Source organism: Chiloscyllium plagiosum, unplaced genomic scaffold, assembly GCF_037043375.1.
Source record: "Chiloscyllium plagiosum isolate Xiang-an unplaced genomic scaffold, Cpla_swu_hap1 HiC_scaffold_15, whole genome shotgun sequence".
Lineage (NCBI taxonomy): Eukaryota > Metazoa > Chordata > Chondrichthyes > Orectolobiformes > Hemiscylliidae > Chiloscyllium > Chiloscyllium plagiosum.
The window spans coordinates 47,107,015-47,123,769 of record NW_028270153.1 but is presented as its reverse complement, the minus strand read 5'-3'; the positions used below and the strand labels follow the sequence as shown (position 1 = coordinate 47,123,769).

Sequence of the window (16,755 nt, the reverse complement as noted above, 5' to 3'; positions counted from 1 at the left end):
CAGGAGAATCAACGTTTTGGGCATAAGCCCTTCTTCAGGCAGAGTGAGCCAAAAGTAGGTGGACTGTAAGAACAGTAATAAATGATAACATTTATTTTTTGTTTATAAAACATATTTCACAAAAATTTTCTGTTTTCAGCACTGCAGTGTATTGTAGTTATATGTGCAAAAACAGACTTTGGTGATTTGGGGCGTTGCATGATTTCAAGGATAAGGGGGTGTTGAATACTGAAAGGTTGAGAAAACTGGTGTAGAGTATTACATTTTATGAATGTGAGAATTGGACTCTGAGGTTGAGAGGATGGCTTTTGAAATGTCACTATTATATAGAGAATGCACAGAAATAGCTGGATGGACAAGGAGAAATGAGTAGTTTTGATCAAGGTTAGGAGTTCATATGACAAAGATTTCTGAAGTATAATTAGAGAGAAGATAGCCAAGTATGGACATTGGAAATAAAGAGCTAACCCCCTTATCCTGGCAATGATTGAAGGAGAAATTGAGGATAAAAAATAGAAGAGAAGAAATAATGGTTGGATGGGTGAATAATATTGAAATATAGATGGAAAGAGGCTTGAAGTAAGATGATGCTAATATCCACTGAGGATGTGATCAGAAAAAAAACACAAACAAAAAAACCAAGGACCTTAGGAAAATATTTTTAATCAGTGAGTGCTGAGAACATTAAATTTGCTGTCACAAATCATGGTTGAAGTGATTAAGACAGATTTAGGGAAAGCTCGATATTTTACAAAAAAGAATGAAATAGCACATGAAGAATTTGTACAGATCTTATGCACATAAATATCAGCAAAGGACTGTTGGGCTAACTTCAAGATTAGAGTGGTGCTGGAAAAGCACAGCAGGACAGGCAGCATCCGAGGAGCAGGAAAATCAAGCAGGAACCCTTCATCAGGATGACTGGCTGCTGCCCGAAATGTCAATTTTCTGGCTCCTTGGATGCTGCCTGTCCTGCTATGCTTTTCCAGCAGCACTCTAATCTTGACTCTAAACTCCAGCACCTGCAGTCTTCACTTTCACCTGTTGGGCTAACTTGCCAGTTCAATGCCATGAAATATCATGTAAGTTGTGGAATATGTGCAAATAAACTATTGACAGGAAATGTAATTTCATTGCAGATCCTGATTTTTCCAAAAAAAAGTGTATGGAAACCTTGAGCAGCTTGTAATGATCTTTAACCTCGAAATAGTACAGTGAAGGAAATTTGTAATTTCTTAGAAATGTCTAGGGAATCTAATTTGTTTTTAACAATGTTTGGAAAAGGAATTTCTGCAGTTTGATCCCTTTGCAATTGATGCAATCAGCAAAGTGATGGAAAGGGTCATCAACAGTGCTATCAAGCAGCACTTGTATTGCAATAATGTATTCACTGACCCTCAGTTTGGAGTCTGCCTGGGCTACTTATCTCCCAGCTTCATTAAGGCCTTGGTTTAAACATGGACAAAAGGTATGAACTCCAGACGTAAAGTGAGAGTGATTATCCTTGTCATTGGGGCCATGAGTGTGGGGTCAGGGAGTCTGAACAAAACTAAAATTAATAGATATTAAGTAAATAAATTATCACTGGTTGGAGTCATTGTGAAAGGGAAATCCTATTTAATAAATTTAGTAGCATTCTTTGAGGTTATAACTAGCGGAGTTGATAAAGGGAAACCAGTGGGTATAGTGTATTTTGATTTCCAGGAGGTATTCTCAAGGAAATTGTCATGCAAAATATTATTGTACAAGAACCTCATGGTATTGGGGATAAGGTATTAGCATGGATAGTAGATTATTTAATAAATACTTTGTGTCGGTCTTCACAGTGGAAGACATGAATAATTTCCCAACAATTAAGAGAGTCAAGGGGCAGAATTGAGTATGGTAGCCTGTACAAAAGAGAAAGTGCTAGAAAAGCTAAAAAGTCTAAACCTTGATAAATCTCCTAGCCCCGATGGGCTACATCCTAGGGGTCTGAGGAAGGTGGCTGAAGAAATCCCCCATGGAGGCATTGCTTGTAATCATTAAAAATCACCGGAGTCAGGGAAAGACCCAGATGTTTGGAAAATCACTGTTGTAACTCACTTGTTCAAGAAAGGATCAAGACAAGAGATGGAAAATTATAGGCTGATTAGCCTAATTTCAGTTGTAGGTAAAGTTCTAGAATCCATCGTTAAGGATGAGATTTCTAAATTCTTGGAAGTGCAGGGTCAGATTAGAACAAGTCAGCATGGATTTAGTAAGGGGAGGTTGTGCCTGTCAAACCTGTTAGAATTATTTGAAGAGGTAACATGTAGGATAGACCAGGGAATCCTGGTGGATGTTATCTACCTAGACTTCCAAAAGGCCTTTTGATAAGGTGTCTGACGGGAGGCTGCTGACTAAAGTGAAGGCCCATGGTATTCGAGGTGAGCTACTGGCACGGATTGAGCATTGGCTGTCTGACAGAAGGCAGAGAGTTGGGATAAAAGTTTATTTTTCGAATGGCAGCTAGTGACAAGGATTCAGTGTTGGGGCTGCCGCTGTTCACTTTATATATTAATGATTTGGATGAAGGGACTGGGGGCATTCTGGCGAAGTTTGCCAATGATATGAAGTTAGGCGGACAGGCACGTAGTTCTGAGGAGGTGGGGAGGCTGCAGAAAGATTTAGACAGTTTTTAGGAGAGTGGTCCAAGAAATGGCTGATGAAATTCAATGTGAGCAAATGAGAGGTCTTGCACTTCGGGGAAAAAGAATGCAGGGACAGACTATTTTCTAAACGGTAAGAAAATTCCTAAAGCCAAAGTACAAAGGGATCTGGGGGTGCTGGTCCAGGATTCTTTAAAGGTTGGCTTGCAGGTTGACTCCGTGGTTAAGAAAGCAAATGTAATGTTGTCATTTATCTCAAGAGGGTTGGAATGTAAAAGCAACGATGTGCTACTGAGACTTTATAAAGCTCTGGTTAGGCCCCATTTAGAATACTGTGTCCAGTTTTGGTCCCCCCACCTCAGAGAGGACATACTGGCACTCTAACAAGTCCAGCAGAGATTCACATGGATGATCCCTGGAATGGTAGGCCTAACATATGAACGGCTGAGAGTCCTCGAATTGTATTCATTAGATTTTAGAAAGTTGAGGGGAGATCTAATAGAAACTTGCAAGATAATGCATGGCTTATAAAGGGTGGAAGCTGGGAATTTGTTTCAATCAGGCAGGGATACTAGGACCTATGGGCACAGCCTTAGAATTAGAGGTGGTCAATGTAGAATGGAAATGAGACATTTCTTCAGCCAGAGAGTGGTGGGCCTGTGGAATTCATTGTCACAGAGTGCAGTAGGGCTAAGACATTAAATGTCTTCAAGGCAGAGGTTATACATTCTTAATCTTGCAAGGAATTGAGGGATACGGGGAGAGTGCAGATAAGTGGCGTTGAAATGTGCATCAGCCATGATTGAATGGCGGAGTGGACTCGATGGGCCGAATAGCCTTACTTCCACTCGTATGTCTTATCGTCTTAAGGTTTATTAAGACAGACTGTTGGGATTAATAGGTCTTTTTCAGATGGAAAGATGTAACTAGTGGAATGCCACAAGGTCTACTCCTATGGTCCCAATTATTTGTTATCTACATTCATGACGCGGAGGAGGAGAGAGGGTATAAATATCCAAATTTGGTGCTGGTGCAAAATAGGTGGCATGGCATGTTATGATGAGGTCATAAGGAATCTGCAAGGGGATGCAGAATGCTTGAATGAGTGGTCTTAAACATAGCAGATGGAGTTTAATGTAGGAAGGTGTGAGGACATGCGTTTTGGTAAGAAGAATCAAAAGAATCCTAAGAATCCTACAGTAAGTAGCTTACCTCCTGACTGCCCAGATTCTGTCTGCTATCTATAAGGCACAAATTAGGAGTGTGATGCTATACTCTGCACTTTCCTGGGTGAGCACAACTCCAACAACACTAAGAAGCTTGACACCTTCCAAAGCAAAAGAGTCCACTTTCACAACTTTCACTCCCGTAGATGCACAGTAGAAGACAGTGTGCACCAACTACCAAGATGCAGTGCAAAAATTACCAAAGGTCCTTAGATAGCACCTTTTAAAAAACACTGTTCCTACCATCTAGAGAGAAGGAGCAGGACAGCTGATGAGCCTGCAAGTCCCTCTCCAAGCCACTCTTCATCCTCCTGTCACTGTGTGTCAGAATCTGGAACTCTGCCCTAATAGTATAATGAATGTACCTGCACCAAATAGACCTCAGCAGCTCATGGAGGCTGCTTATTATCACCTTTTCAATGGTAATAGGGATGAGTAATAAATTGTGCTGAGCCAACATAGCCCACTGTGAATTATTAACATAAATCGTGTATTTCTTGAATAATGACAAATATTAGTTGAAAAGTATGGCACTGGAAAAGCACAGCAGATTAGGCAGTATCCAAGGAGCAGGAGAACTGAGGTTTCGGGCATAAGACTTTCATCAAGAATCAACATTCCTGATGAAGATCTTATGTTCGAAACATTGATTGCCCTGTTCCTCGGATGCTGCCTGACCAGCTGTACTTTTCCAGTGCCATACTTTTCAACTAGTATTTGTCATTATTCAAGAAATACACAATTTATGTTAATTGCCTGACCTGCTGTGCTTTCCCAGCACAACACTTTTTGACTCTGATCTCCAGCATATGTCATGCTTACTTTCTCCCAATGACAAATGTGATCTGGCAAACCTTAATCCTAAAGCAATACAAACATGAAGGGAAGAAACAGTAGAGCACGTGGGTAAACACATAAAGGACTGTCGAAAGAACTACTGTTGTATAGAATAAAGAAGAGAAAGCAGAGCCAGAAAGGGGAACCCTGAATTTGCTTGATATGAAGATGGCAAAGCCGCCATGAAAAAGTCAGTTTTTTGTTTGCTCGTACTAAACTGTAGAATTCCAGAGGCTGTGGTGGAACCAGGCATTGTTGGTTGGTTGGCCAGTTGAAAAGGAGGTCTTAAAGGCTACACCGCTGGCAAGAAAGAGAGGGGATTCTTGGGCATGTATGTTGTCAGCGTTAACCATATCCTCTGGGACCTTGGATAGAACATGGCTGGCAGTGAATGTGACTTAAGGGTCAAAGCAGTCGAATGAGAATGTGAGAGTGTTCGACACTAAAAGCTGATTTAGACAGCTTTGGAATTGTATGTAATGAGGGAATGATGCAGGTGCTTATAGTTGTTAAATCACATCTCTTGTACTGACTATTCAAAAGTAAATTTTGTCTTTAATTTGAAGTGTTAGTTCCCTGTTATTTCATGTTTAATTCACATTGATTCCGACTCATGTTCGGTGAAATGTTGTTAGTAACTTCATTTGGGAGTCATTTGGCAATTCTGGTTATTTCTGTTGATTTCTGATTTTCACTTTCTCAGAATCAAAGGGTACCTGCTGACATGATTTTCCTCCGAACATCAGACAAAAGTGGTAAGTATAACACTCAGCAATTTATGTAAAATCTAAAGAGGTTCCCTAGCAACTGCTTTCTGAAGTTTGTAGGCATGGGCTGGTTTGTCACACAGTCTGATGTGGGTGGTCAAAGGGACATGTTGGATACGTGTCAAATACCACAAATACTGGAAATCTGGAATAAAAGTGGAAAAAGCTGGTGAAACTCAGCAGGTCTAGCAGCGTCTGTGGAGAGAGGTGCTTCGAGTCCAATATGATTCTCCTTCAGAACTGAAAGGAGGTGGAAGATTGTGAAAAATCTGTTCCTCTCTCCACAGATGTTGCCAGACCTGTTGAGCTTCTCCAGCATTTTCCCTTTTCATTTGCTTGATGGGATCTGTCAGTTGTTGTGACATAGACTTCCCACTACAATGACGCACTATTCATTTGTATGGTAGGCAAAATTTCTCTTTGGCTTGATGGCAGCCTCTGAATTGTGGAGCAAGCCACTCATGAGTCTCGTTTTGCCTGTCACATGGATTTCTGAGGCAGCGTCCCACTCCAGGGTAATCAGAGGTACACTGGCTACCTTCAGTTCCACATACGGTGGTCACAGGCCCTTTTCATGAGTTTACCCAATATACAGCAATTGATTATTTATCCAATTCTGCATGATAATGGCTACATAATTTTTAAATGTCCTTTCTAGGCACCAAATTTGGTGAGCAGATGGCTTGGGCCCTATTCACTTGGCTGCCAATAAGGTTGATATGGTGTGCAAAACTAAAAATGCCAACTTGTGTACTGACCAGTGAAAATAAGCGCAGGAGATTATAGAAGAGAACCTATTAATAGATGGCAGTACTGATACATGGGTGGAAAGGATCATATTTATTTGCTCCAGTTCATTTATAACTGCAACTCAGGATGAAATTTTGCAACTGTTTGCAATTAGGTGCATAGCATTCAAACTGTCCCATTTCTGGAAAAATTCACAATTCTTGGTGTTTGCAGGAATTATATTTTTAATGCGTTTTAAGCTTTTATCATTGTGTGATGTGCCTGTGTAATTCTGAATGGTACAGTTTACAGAACATTATAACAACCTTATAGAGATGAATAGGATAAATAGATAAAGTCTTTTCCCTGGGGTGGGGGAATCGAGAACTAGAGGGCATAGGTTTAGGGTGAGAGGGGAAAGATATAAAAGAGACCAGAGGAAGTGGTGGAGGTTAGTACAATTGTAACATTTAAAAGGCATCTGGATGGTTATATAAATAAGAAGGGTTTAGGGATATGGGCCTAGTGCTGGCAAGTGGGACTAGATTGGGTTGGGATATCTGGTCAGCGTGGACCGAAGGGTCTGTTTCCATGCTGTACATCTCTATGACTCTATAAGTGAACAGTGACCAGAGAGAGCAGTTTTGAAAGAGCTTTAAAAAAGCAGGAGTGAACTCTTGCCTCTAGCCCAGCAGTAGGTCATTGAGTTTATTCAAAATATTTGAGCCATCGTGACCCAGGGAGGTGCCAGAACCTTGAGTTCTTAGGAATTTTTCTTCACTCTTAAAGTCATAGTCATAAGAGATGTGCAGTATGGAAACAGACCCTTCAGTCCAACTTGTCCATGCCGATCAGATATCTCAACCTAATCTAGTCCCACCTGCCAGCACCTGGCCCATATCCCTCCAAACCCTTCCTATTCATATACCCATCCAAATACCTTTTAAATGTTGCAAACTAGGTTAGCCTCCTCCACTTCCTCTGACAGCTCATTCCATACATTTACCACCCTCTGCGTGAAAAGATTGCCCCTTAGGTCTCTCTTAATCTTTCCCCTCTCACCCTAAACCTATGCCCTCCAGTTCTGGACTCCCTGACCCCAGGGAAGAGATTTTGTCTATTTACCTATCCATGTCCCTCATGATTTTACAAACCTCTATAAGGTCACCCCTCAGCCTCCGATGGTCCAGGGAAAACCACCCTAGTGTATTCAATGTCTCCCTATAGCTCCAATCCTCCAACCCTGGCAACATCCTCGTAAATCCTATCTGAACCCTTTCAAGTTTCACAATATCCGTCTGATAGGAAGGATACCAGAATTGCACGCAATATTCCAAAAGTGGCCTAATCAATGTCCTGTACAGCTGCAACATGACCTCCCAACTCCTGTACTCAATATTCTGACCAATAAAAGAAAGCATACCAAACACCTTCTTCACTATCCTATCTACCTGCTTTCTACTTTCAAGGAGCTATGAACCTGCACTCCAAAGTCTCTGTTCAGCAACCTTCCTGAAGACCTTACTATTTAAGTGTGTAAATCCTGCTAAGATTTGCTTTTCCAAAATGCAACACCTCACATTTATCCATCTGATCAAGATCCCGTTGTAATCTGAGGTATCCTTCTTCGCTGTCCACGACATCTCCAATTTTGCTGTCATCTGCAAACTTACTCACTATGCCTTTTATGTTCACATTCAAATCATTTATATAAATCACAAAAAATAGTGGACCCAGCACCGATCCTTGTGGCACTCCACTGGTATCATCTTCATTGTTCAACTCAAATGGTCAAGATCAGCTGTCGAGGTAACAAGTAAACATTTTTCTGATTTGTTCATTCATACCAGTGTCAGTGACTCCAAGTCTTGGCCCTACAACAGACCCAGAATAATAAGGGAAATACGTTCCATGTCAGCCAGGACTGTATCCCTGCTTGCCTACATACATATTACCATGCACGCGTGCGCATGCACACACACAAAAACACACACACACACATACCAACACACACCACACACCCAACTGTGGAGGTGAGTGCCAGAAACAGCATCTACTGAACTCCAGTGATTCTGGCAGCAGACCTCATGGCACTGATCTCAATTTAACTTGCCCTTTCAGAGTCATGAGGAAAACAACAGTTTAAATGCACTGCTGTGTCACTGATTGGAGTGCCCAATAAGCAATAGGTAGCGCAGTTAGTGCAGAATTATTTGCTTTTATTACCATCTTGGTGATCTGAAAAATAACATGACTACTACTGCTGTTGTCCTGCTGTCTAGTGTTGTGAACTAGCTGTGCTAATTGACCTCCGGAATGGACCTAACTGCAGCAAACCAGTTCTAAATTAGGTTTTCTAAAAAATCCTGGACTCTTCTGTAGCGTCTCCAATGGCAAGGAGGAGGTGGAGGAAAGTATTGACTAATCGGTGGGAAGGGTGACATTTAGTTTTAATGTTAACTGTACACTCATGTAAATTCTGTGCCTTGGGTGGGTCTGTGTGACATTCACACAAAAATTCTGAATGTTTCTGACTCAAATTTAAAAGTGAAATTAAAAACTCAGTTATTTGGGTAAGTTTATTTGAAAATTGATTTGGAAAATAAGAAGCATTCTGGTTGGTCCCCACTAATTAAAGCTGTGTAGTTTCAACTTGTTTTTGTGAACTTGGATGACGGTGAGAGCGATTTGATAAACTTCCTATTACCTTTGTGGTGGCATTAATGCATCAGTATTATTCTCCTATGTTTCGTACATGAGTTGCCTCCCTTCTTTTCCAGGCTCCTGTTTTATTCGTACAGACCAGCTAGACGGTGAGACTGATTGGAAGATGCGTTTGCCTGTTGGCTGTACTCAGAGATTACCCATAGCAGCTGTAAGTATTGTAGAAACAACCAGGACTGTTCTGCCTTCCCTTCACCAGCAATTTCTCCACAGAGGTGGTTGACAGAATTCAGCTTTTATCTCCTAATGCCTTCTTGCCTTCTTCTGCCCTGCCTCAAATACAAATGACATGTCAGCAGCAGTGCTTTGCTCTTTCATTGAACGTTGCTGTTATTTCGCTACCAGTGCTTCCCTGAATGTGTTTTTGTTTTTGTTTTTGTTTTTCACCAAACTATATGGCTAGATGTTGGAACAAGTAAGAATACGTCAAGAAGATCACCTTCTATATTGTCATCCATTAGCAGCAACACAACTAATCTTTATCTAAAGATCCTTTTATAATTTGGCCATCTTTAAAACTTTTAAAAATATTTTTGCCTACACATCAGGAAGACTTGCAGTTTCTGCTGTAAAAAAATTAACTGACTGCCCCCACTCCCTTTCATATAGCAATCGTGAATGGTTCACTTTACATAACTACAAGGTGATCATCTGCCTGTACGTGATAAACTGGCCTGAGCAGGCACTGTTTGTAATGATGCCACCATTAGCTTGAGTGCCTCTGAGTCTTTAATGGTGGCCAGTGACCTTTGCTTGAATCGTACGTGAGGATGAACATCACTGGGCTTATCTGTGGTTGCTGCCCAGAGTTGTCACTCTCTCTATGTCAAAACTGATGCTTTGAGGAGGAATTGGTGTGTGATCAGTGCTCATTGAGCCCCATCAGAGCTTGGGAGATCTCTGTCCCTTGAATAACTGCAATAATAATGATAAGCCAAATACAGGGGAACCTCGATCATCCAAATGAGATAGGCGGGCACTATTTCATACAGATAATTGATTATTTGGTTAATTGATTAAATGCCTTCCCTTTGGGGCTCAGAGTTTTTTAAAGTCTGCTCCCCATTCAGGAGACTGCAGCAGTACACAGTGTGCGAGACCCTGCCCCCAACACTGCCCCTGCCCTGTGCAACACCGTCCCCAGCTCGCAAAGCCGCCCCCGCCCCCAATCCTGTGCAACACCACCCCCTCACCCCACCCCATGCAACACGTCCCCCTAGCCCCAAACCCCATCCAATGCTGCCCCCCTTCTTCCTCTCCGGGCAGCTAGATTGAACACCAACAACAAGACTGCTGCAGTTGCCTTTGTGGGGTGAGTCTCCAAATAGTGTGCGCACACGCACACACAGACACACGCGCGCGCGCACACACACAGTCACAGTCTCACAAACAACTTTTTACTGCAACTTTTTGACAGGTTGCACCTTTGCCCTGGACAGGACAATGTTGGAGAGATTATGTGGGCAAGGGGGGTTTAGAGTATACCCCTGTATAGAACTCCAGGGAAAGTGTGGGGGAAAGAGAGAGGGCGGGCAGTCAGTCATTTGGAGACGCTGCCTATTTAATCACTGTAAACAAAAGACGCAATCGCAGTTGGAAATGTCTTTGATGTAATGTTTCCATTGGGATCTTGAGATCTCCTTCGGATAATCGATTTTTGGATAATTGAGGTTGCTCTGTAATGGCACATAAAGAGGATGGTTAAAAACCTAGGTTGGTTGGTTATTAAAAGGAGATTAAGGCCATTAGAAACAAAATTCCAGAGTCTCATTTTGACAACTGAAATACTGCAGGGATGAAGGGAGGATGGATCAGAGTTAATAATCAGAGAGAAATCTGGAGGACTGTCATAGTAAATGGGATAAGGACTAGCCTGTGGCCGGATTTAAACATGATATACAATTTGATGTTGAAACAAAGAAACCAAAATATGTCAGCAAAAATAGAAGTGATGGGTGAGTGAGTTGGTGTTGAGTAGTATGTAGGTAGTAGAATTTTGAATGGGCTAACACTAACAAAACTTAGCCTAGAGAGAGAGTCGAGTCTCAAAGTGGTAAGGTGTCAATGAGAGTTTCAACAATAAATTGAGACATTTCATAATGTTTAGATTAGATTACAGTGTGGAAACAGGCCCTTCGGCCCAACAAGTCCACACCGACCCGCCGAAGCGAAACCCACCAATACCCCTACATTTACCCCTTACCTAACACTACGGGCAATTTAGTATGGCCAATTCACCTGACCCTGCACATCTTTGGACTGTGGGAGGAAACCGGAGCACCCGGAGGAAACCCACGCAGACACGGGGAGAACGTGCAAACTCCACACAGTCAGTCGCCTGAGGCGGGAATTGAACCCGGGTCTCTGGCGCTGTGAGGCGCCAGAGACCCGGGTTCAATCTGGGACAAAATGAAGTACAAGCATTTCAAAATGAATGTGGATGGTGTGAGTAGGATAAATACAAAGTTTGCGAGTGGGTCAGGAAGCAATGGCTTTGATCTTTTTCAATATTTATCTAGTTGAACTTCCAGTTGGACTAAGTCTTGATGTCAGGCAAATGTGGGTGGAGAGAGGAAATGGAGAGTTCAAGCATTGCAAATGTGAATGCTGATCTTCTGGGCACAGTTTTAACTTAAAAAATAATGGTTTGGTTCCTTCAAAAGTTCAAGCGCAAAGCTTTTGAAGCTGAAACTCAACCCACTTTGAACCTAACTACTTCTGATTGCAACAGAGGCAGGACGATGGGCAAGAACCAACCTGTTTGTGAGAAATAAGTTCATGGATTAAATAGTAAAATTAGAATGCATGTTTATATTTTACTGGGGCTTCTGGTTTTAGCCTTCTATGACTGACTTTCACAGACCATGGGAAACTCAGCAGCTTAAACAACAGGCGAGAGCCTGAATCTATAAGCATACGCGGGTTCAGAACTACTTGTGGATCAGGAGGAGTAGGGCTATTTCCTACATACCCATCAAGATAACATGTAAGCATCCCCCACCCCCACTCCAGTATCTGATTCCCAGCCTGCACAAACCATGTCTGGACTCCAACCTGTCGTTTTCACATTCCCACCTGCCTAGTTTTGTAGGTTTTCATCCTGTTAAGCAGGAGGACCTCAAACCGATAATGGACGGAAACCCCCACATTAAGGATCCCTACAATTAATTTCTACAGGTCAATTGAGTTTTTTCCATGTTTCCCAGCTCGTCAAAAGCATAGAATTTGACCAAAGGCTGGCAATGAATGATGTCTCTAAGGGACACTGCACAGATATACAGTAAAAATTTGAAAACCGTGCTTTTGACATTGTGAACCTCTACTAGTGTGGTATTCTGCTAAAACATCAGTTCAAATATGAAAGAGGCTTAGATTAGATTTGGCTGCCTACAGCGTGGAAACAGGCCCTTCAGCCCAAACCAACCCTCCGAAGAGTAACCCGCCCAGACCCATTTCCCTCTGACTAATGTACCTAACACTATGGACAATTCATCTGACCTGCTCATCTTTTGGACTGTGGGAGGAAACCTACACAGAGAGAACACGCAAACTCCACACAGACAGTCTGCCTGTCCGAGGCTGGAATTGAACCTGGGACCCTGGTGCTGTGAGGCAGCAGTGCTAACCACTGAGCCACCATGCCGCTGAGTAAATGAACGATCTTTGCTGCATTCCAATGCTTCTCCTCTGAACTAAGCCTGAACATTTATTCCCAAGCTCAGTTAGGAACCTAGTGAGGGAAAGACCAAAGAGAAAGCATTGGGAAAATAAAGGAGAGTGAATGTATACAGAAAATGGGAAGCTGGGGTGGGGGGTGGTTGAGACACAGACAGCCTGAGCCCAGGGCAACAAAGTAGGGAGAGGCAGTGGCACAGAGCAGCATGCTGAGAGTACTGGAGGTGCATTGGGAGGGCATGAGTTTAAGGAGAGAAGAGCACATTTCTGACCGATGACAGCTCACTTTCTCATGAACGTGGGAGCCGTCCATCTGTAAGACCAAACCTGTTTTAAGGTTCATGTGGAAAGTCAATATGAAGCCTCAAAAAAACCATTATTCAATTTGTATGAAGCGAGTTGGAATTGTATTATTGCTTCCCTAGTTAGTGCTTTCCTCTAAATGATTAATACAGAGTGCCTCAACTGAAACATATAAAGGTGTCAATTTATCAGCAGGAGATTATCTGTGGTTATTTGAGCTGTAATACAGCAGCACATAGAATATACAAAAGGCAGGCATTCTGGCTTCATGTGCTTACTGCATATCAGGAGATTCCCAAAGTGCTCAACCTACATTTTTCTTCCAACAAACAACCATAAATCTTTTGAGCTCATAAAAAAACTAAATCATGAGTAAATAGACACGGCATTGAACAGAATCTATAAAGTCAATGAAAATAAATCTGTGCTTATTTCCCATGAGTGAAACTATTTCAGTTTATCTTCATATGGCACCTGTCAGATTATGGTGCTTTTTTTTTGTCGATGCTAACAACTACCAACTTGTATTTGGGGTACTTTGTTGCCATCGCATGAATCTTAGCCAGAAGAGGTTCTTTTCTTAAACAAGGTGCAGTTTATTGCACGATACCAATCAGGTACATGCACTCAGCAAGTTTGGCACTGTTAGTAAGATCATGAGGAGACTGAGGATATAGGTCTTCACTGTATTTTCTGCCTTTTTTTCCCCCCCCCACTCAAACTGGTATGACGTAATCAGATTGAGTACCCCAAGCTTTAGTGCATCCTTTAGCATGTCGTCCTGGATTTTGGAATGAGCCAGTCTGCAGCACTCAGTCAAAGTCAACTCCATGCTCTGGAAGACCAACATGTTTCAAGCAGACCAAAGAGCGTCTTTCACCAAATTGATGGTACTCCAGGCACAGTCCGTGCTTGGGGCAGGTGCCACCGAGGTCCAGTGTGTAAAGACCACAGTCTAATGTCTTTCTGCTGAAGTTAATTGAGGGTCCATTCAGCTGTTGGGCCCCTCAGTATCTCAAATATATATAAATAGAGTCTAGTACAAGTAAGAAATTGTGTTTGTTGGATAGAGTCAAACTCAAATGTTTGTTTCTTTCTCCATATGCTACTGTACAGAACAAAACTGCTTCAGTGACTGTGTATATTTTTATGAAAAAGTATGTTTTTAAAATAAAAAATTACCAGATTGAGTGCCGCTCAGTGCAGGCTCTTGCAATATCTCTATCAGGACCATAACCTAATATAACAGCACACAGATATTGTCCTTACTCAATTTCATTTTAATCCACAGGATCTGTTACAAATACGATCTTATGTTTATGCAGAAGAACCAAACATTGATATTCACAGTTTTATTGGGACTTTCACTCGGGTGAGTTAGTAAGAATTCAGCATTGCCCTATGTTATAGTAGATCAAATATTATCACCATTCCATTTCAGAATGATTCTACAGGTCGTTCTGCTGTAATGCGACAGTTGTGTTCCTCTGCAACCCTGTGCTGTAGAAAATCGCAATATAGAAATTCATGCTCTACAAGACCTCAATAGATCTCTTGTTATCTGAACAGCATCCACAATTCATCGAATGCATTATAGTCAATTTGTGTTAATGAAACACATGTTACACCAGAACGACCTGGATCGAAAGGGTCTTTTCAATTTGTTTTATTGTTCATGAATATATAGGTGTATCTGTTTTGCATTATTACTATTTTTTTTAACGTCAATATCTTCTCCCATTGTCTCTTCCAGAGATTGGCTCCTCCCTGTGGCACAGTTCCATTCGGATGGGTCAGTCTCTGAAACCTTATCCAAGTGACTATTATTCATGAGAGTGCCTGAAGTAAATGTATCCTGCTTATTCCACTATGGATTGTAACTGCAGTGAGTGCTCTTCTCTCCCAGTATTGCAATTCATGCAGTTTGAACAAGGATCACTGGACCCAGACCAAAAGTGGAAAGCTTTCTCAGTTTTGCCCCTTTCCTAATCAAAGGGGCTGCTGATGGTTAACGTGGCCACGGCACCATCCTATTGCGAACAAGTAATTTGGCACACTGAGGATCAAACACATCTTGGTTCAGAGACTTCAGAGAACTGGGGGATACTCCATTCACTTGGTGATTCTGGCTGGACTATAGTAAAAATAGTAACTTGATGAGAAACCAGGTGTATTGTCCAACTCGGTATATTCAAACTGAAAAATATATGGTTTTAGTCTTCAGGTTGATTTAATAATACTTAGAGTTTTGTTTGGCAATTAGGGAACAGTGATCATTCAATATGTTGCATCTATTGAAATTGAAAGAATAATTCTTCATTTTGTGTTTTAGGAGGATAGTGACCCACCAATTAATGAGAGTTTGAGCATAGAGAATACATTATGGGCCAGTACTGTCATTGCTTCTGGTAAGGTGATTTTCATCTACCCTTGTGGAACAGATAAGAAATCTATGACTTTCTTGTTTAACAATTTGCTGAAACCACCTGATGTGCCTACCGTCAACTAGGTCTTGCTGCGTAGTGAATGGGTATTTCAGGAGAAGTTCCCTTTATGACAACATTAGCATGGGCTTTTATTATGTGTTTACTAGTACATGATGTGAACGAATGAAGTATAAACATGGCATTGTATACAAGGTGTACATTTGTTTTCTTTTACAAACAAGCAGCCGTTTGCCAAATGGTTTCAGGACGATCATGGTTGTGTTGTTCATTTTTGTAAAATGGCTTTTGGCAGCACTGTGAAGGTCTACCTGGATTTCACAGGTTAGGCTCCTCCTCTAGTCCATGCAGAGTCCAAGAGAGGAACACACACAGGCATGTCCTTTATATAAGCTGAAACCTGTTGATTTGCTGCCAGCATGGCATCTCTCAGGCTAACCAGCTGAAGTGATTCCAGAATGCTAAGTTTGTGTGAGGTGAGACCCATGCAATGCTGGTGGTGTTCGTAATGAAAATAGCAGCATGACTTAAGAGCAGGAGTAGGCCACTTGGCCCCTGGACCCTGTTCAGCCATTCAATAAGATCATAGTTGATCTGATTATTCGAAATTCCCCAAGTATCCCTTCACATCTTTGCCTATCACATCTGCCTTAAAAATATTCAGACTTTTCTTTGTTTTGCTCCCTTCTGAGAGAGAGAGTTCCAAAGACTCATGGCCGGCTGTGAGAAAACAGAACTCCTCATCTCTGCCTTAAGTGGGAGATCTCTTATTTTTAAACTTCATGCCTTAGTTGTAGTTTGGAGTCCAGTCACCCTTCCTCAGAAGAAGGATCATTGGACCCAAAATGTTAATTCTGCTTTCTCTCCACTGATGCTGCCAGACCTGCTGAGTTTCTCCAGCTCTTACTGTTTTTGTTTCAGATTTCCCACATCAACAGTTCTTTGTTTTGTTTTACCCTTCATTCTGTATTCTTCTGCTATTCTTCCTTTCCACATCCACCCTGTCAAAACCCCTCACAACCCTGGATGTTTCAGAGAAATTGCTCCTATTTTTTTCTGAACTCTAGTGGAAGAGGTTTGAGAGGAGACTTAATTGAGACATACATGATGATCAGAGGTTTGGATAGGATGGACAGTGAAAGCCTTTTTTCCTCTGTTGGTGATGACTAGTATGACAGGACCTAGCTTTAGATTGAGGGGTGTCAAAGGTAGTTTCTTTACTCAGAGTAATAGGGGTATGGGACACACTGCCTGCAACAGGATTAGACTTGCCAACTTTAAGGACATTTAAATGATCATTGGATAAACATGTGGATGAAAATGGAATAGTGTAGGATAGATGGGCTTCAGATTGATTCCACAGGTCGGCATAACATTGAGGGCCGAAGGACCTGTACTGCGTTGTAATGTTTTATGTTCT

General features: G+C 41.8%; 1 protein-coding gene across 1 annotated transcript in view; it reads left to right on the top strand.

Annotated features, from left to right (window-relative positions):
- The window catches only part of atp9a (ATPase phospholipid transporting 9A), a 187,617-nt gene that overhangs the window by 58,876 nt on the left and 111,986 nt on the right, over positions 1 to 16,755 (top strand). Inside the window, exons 6-9 of the mRNA XM_043710245.2 lie at positions 5,397 to 5,448; positions 8,970 to 9,064; positions 14,183 to 14,263; positions 15,224 to 15,299. Of these exons, the coding sequence (XP_043566180.1) occupies positions 5,397 to 5,448; positions 8,970 to 9,064; positions 14,183 to 14,263; positions 15,224 to 15,299 (304 nt within the window). The remainder of the gene's footprint in view (positions 1 to 5,396; positions 5,449 to 8,969; positions 9,065 to 14,182; positions 14,264 to 15,223; positions 15,300 to 16,755) is intronic.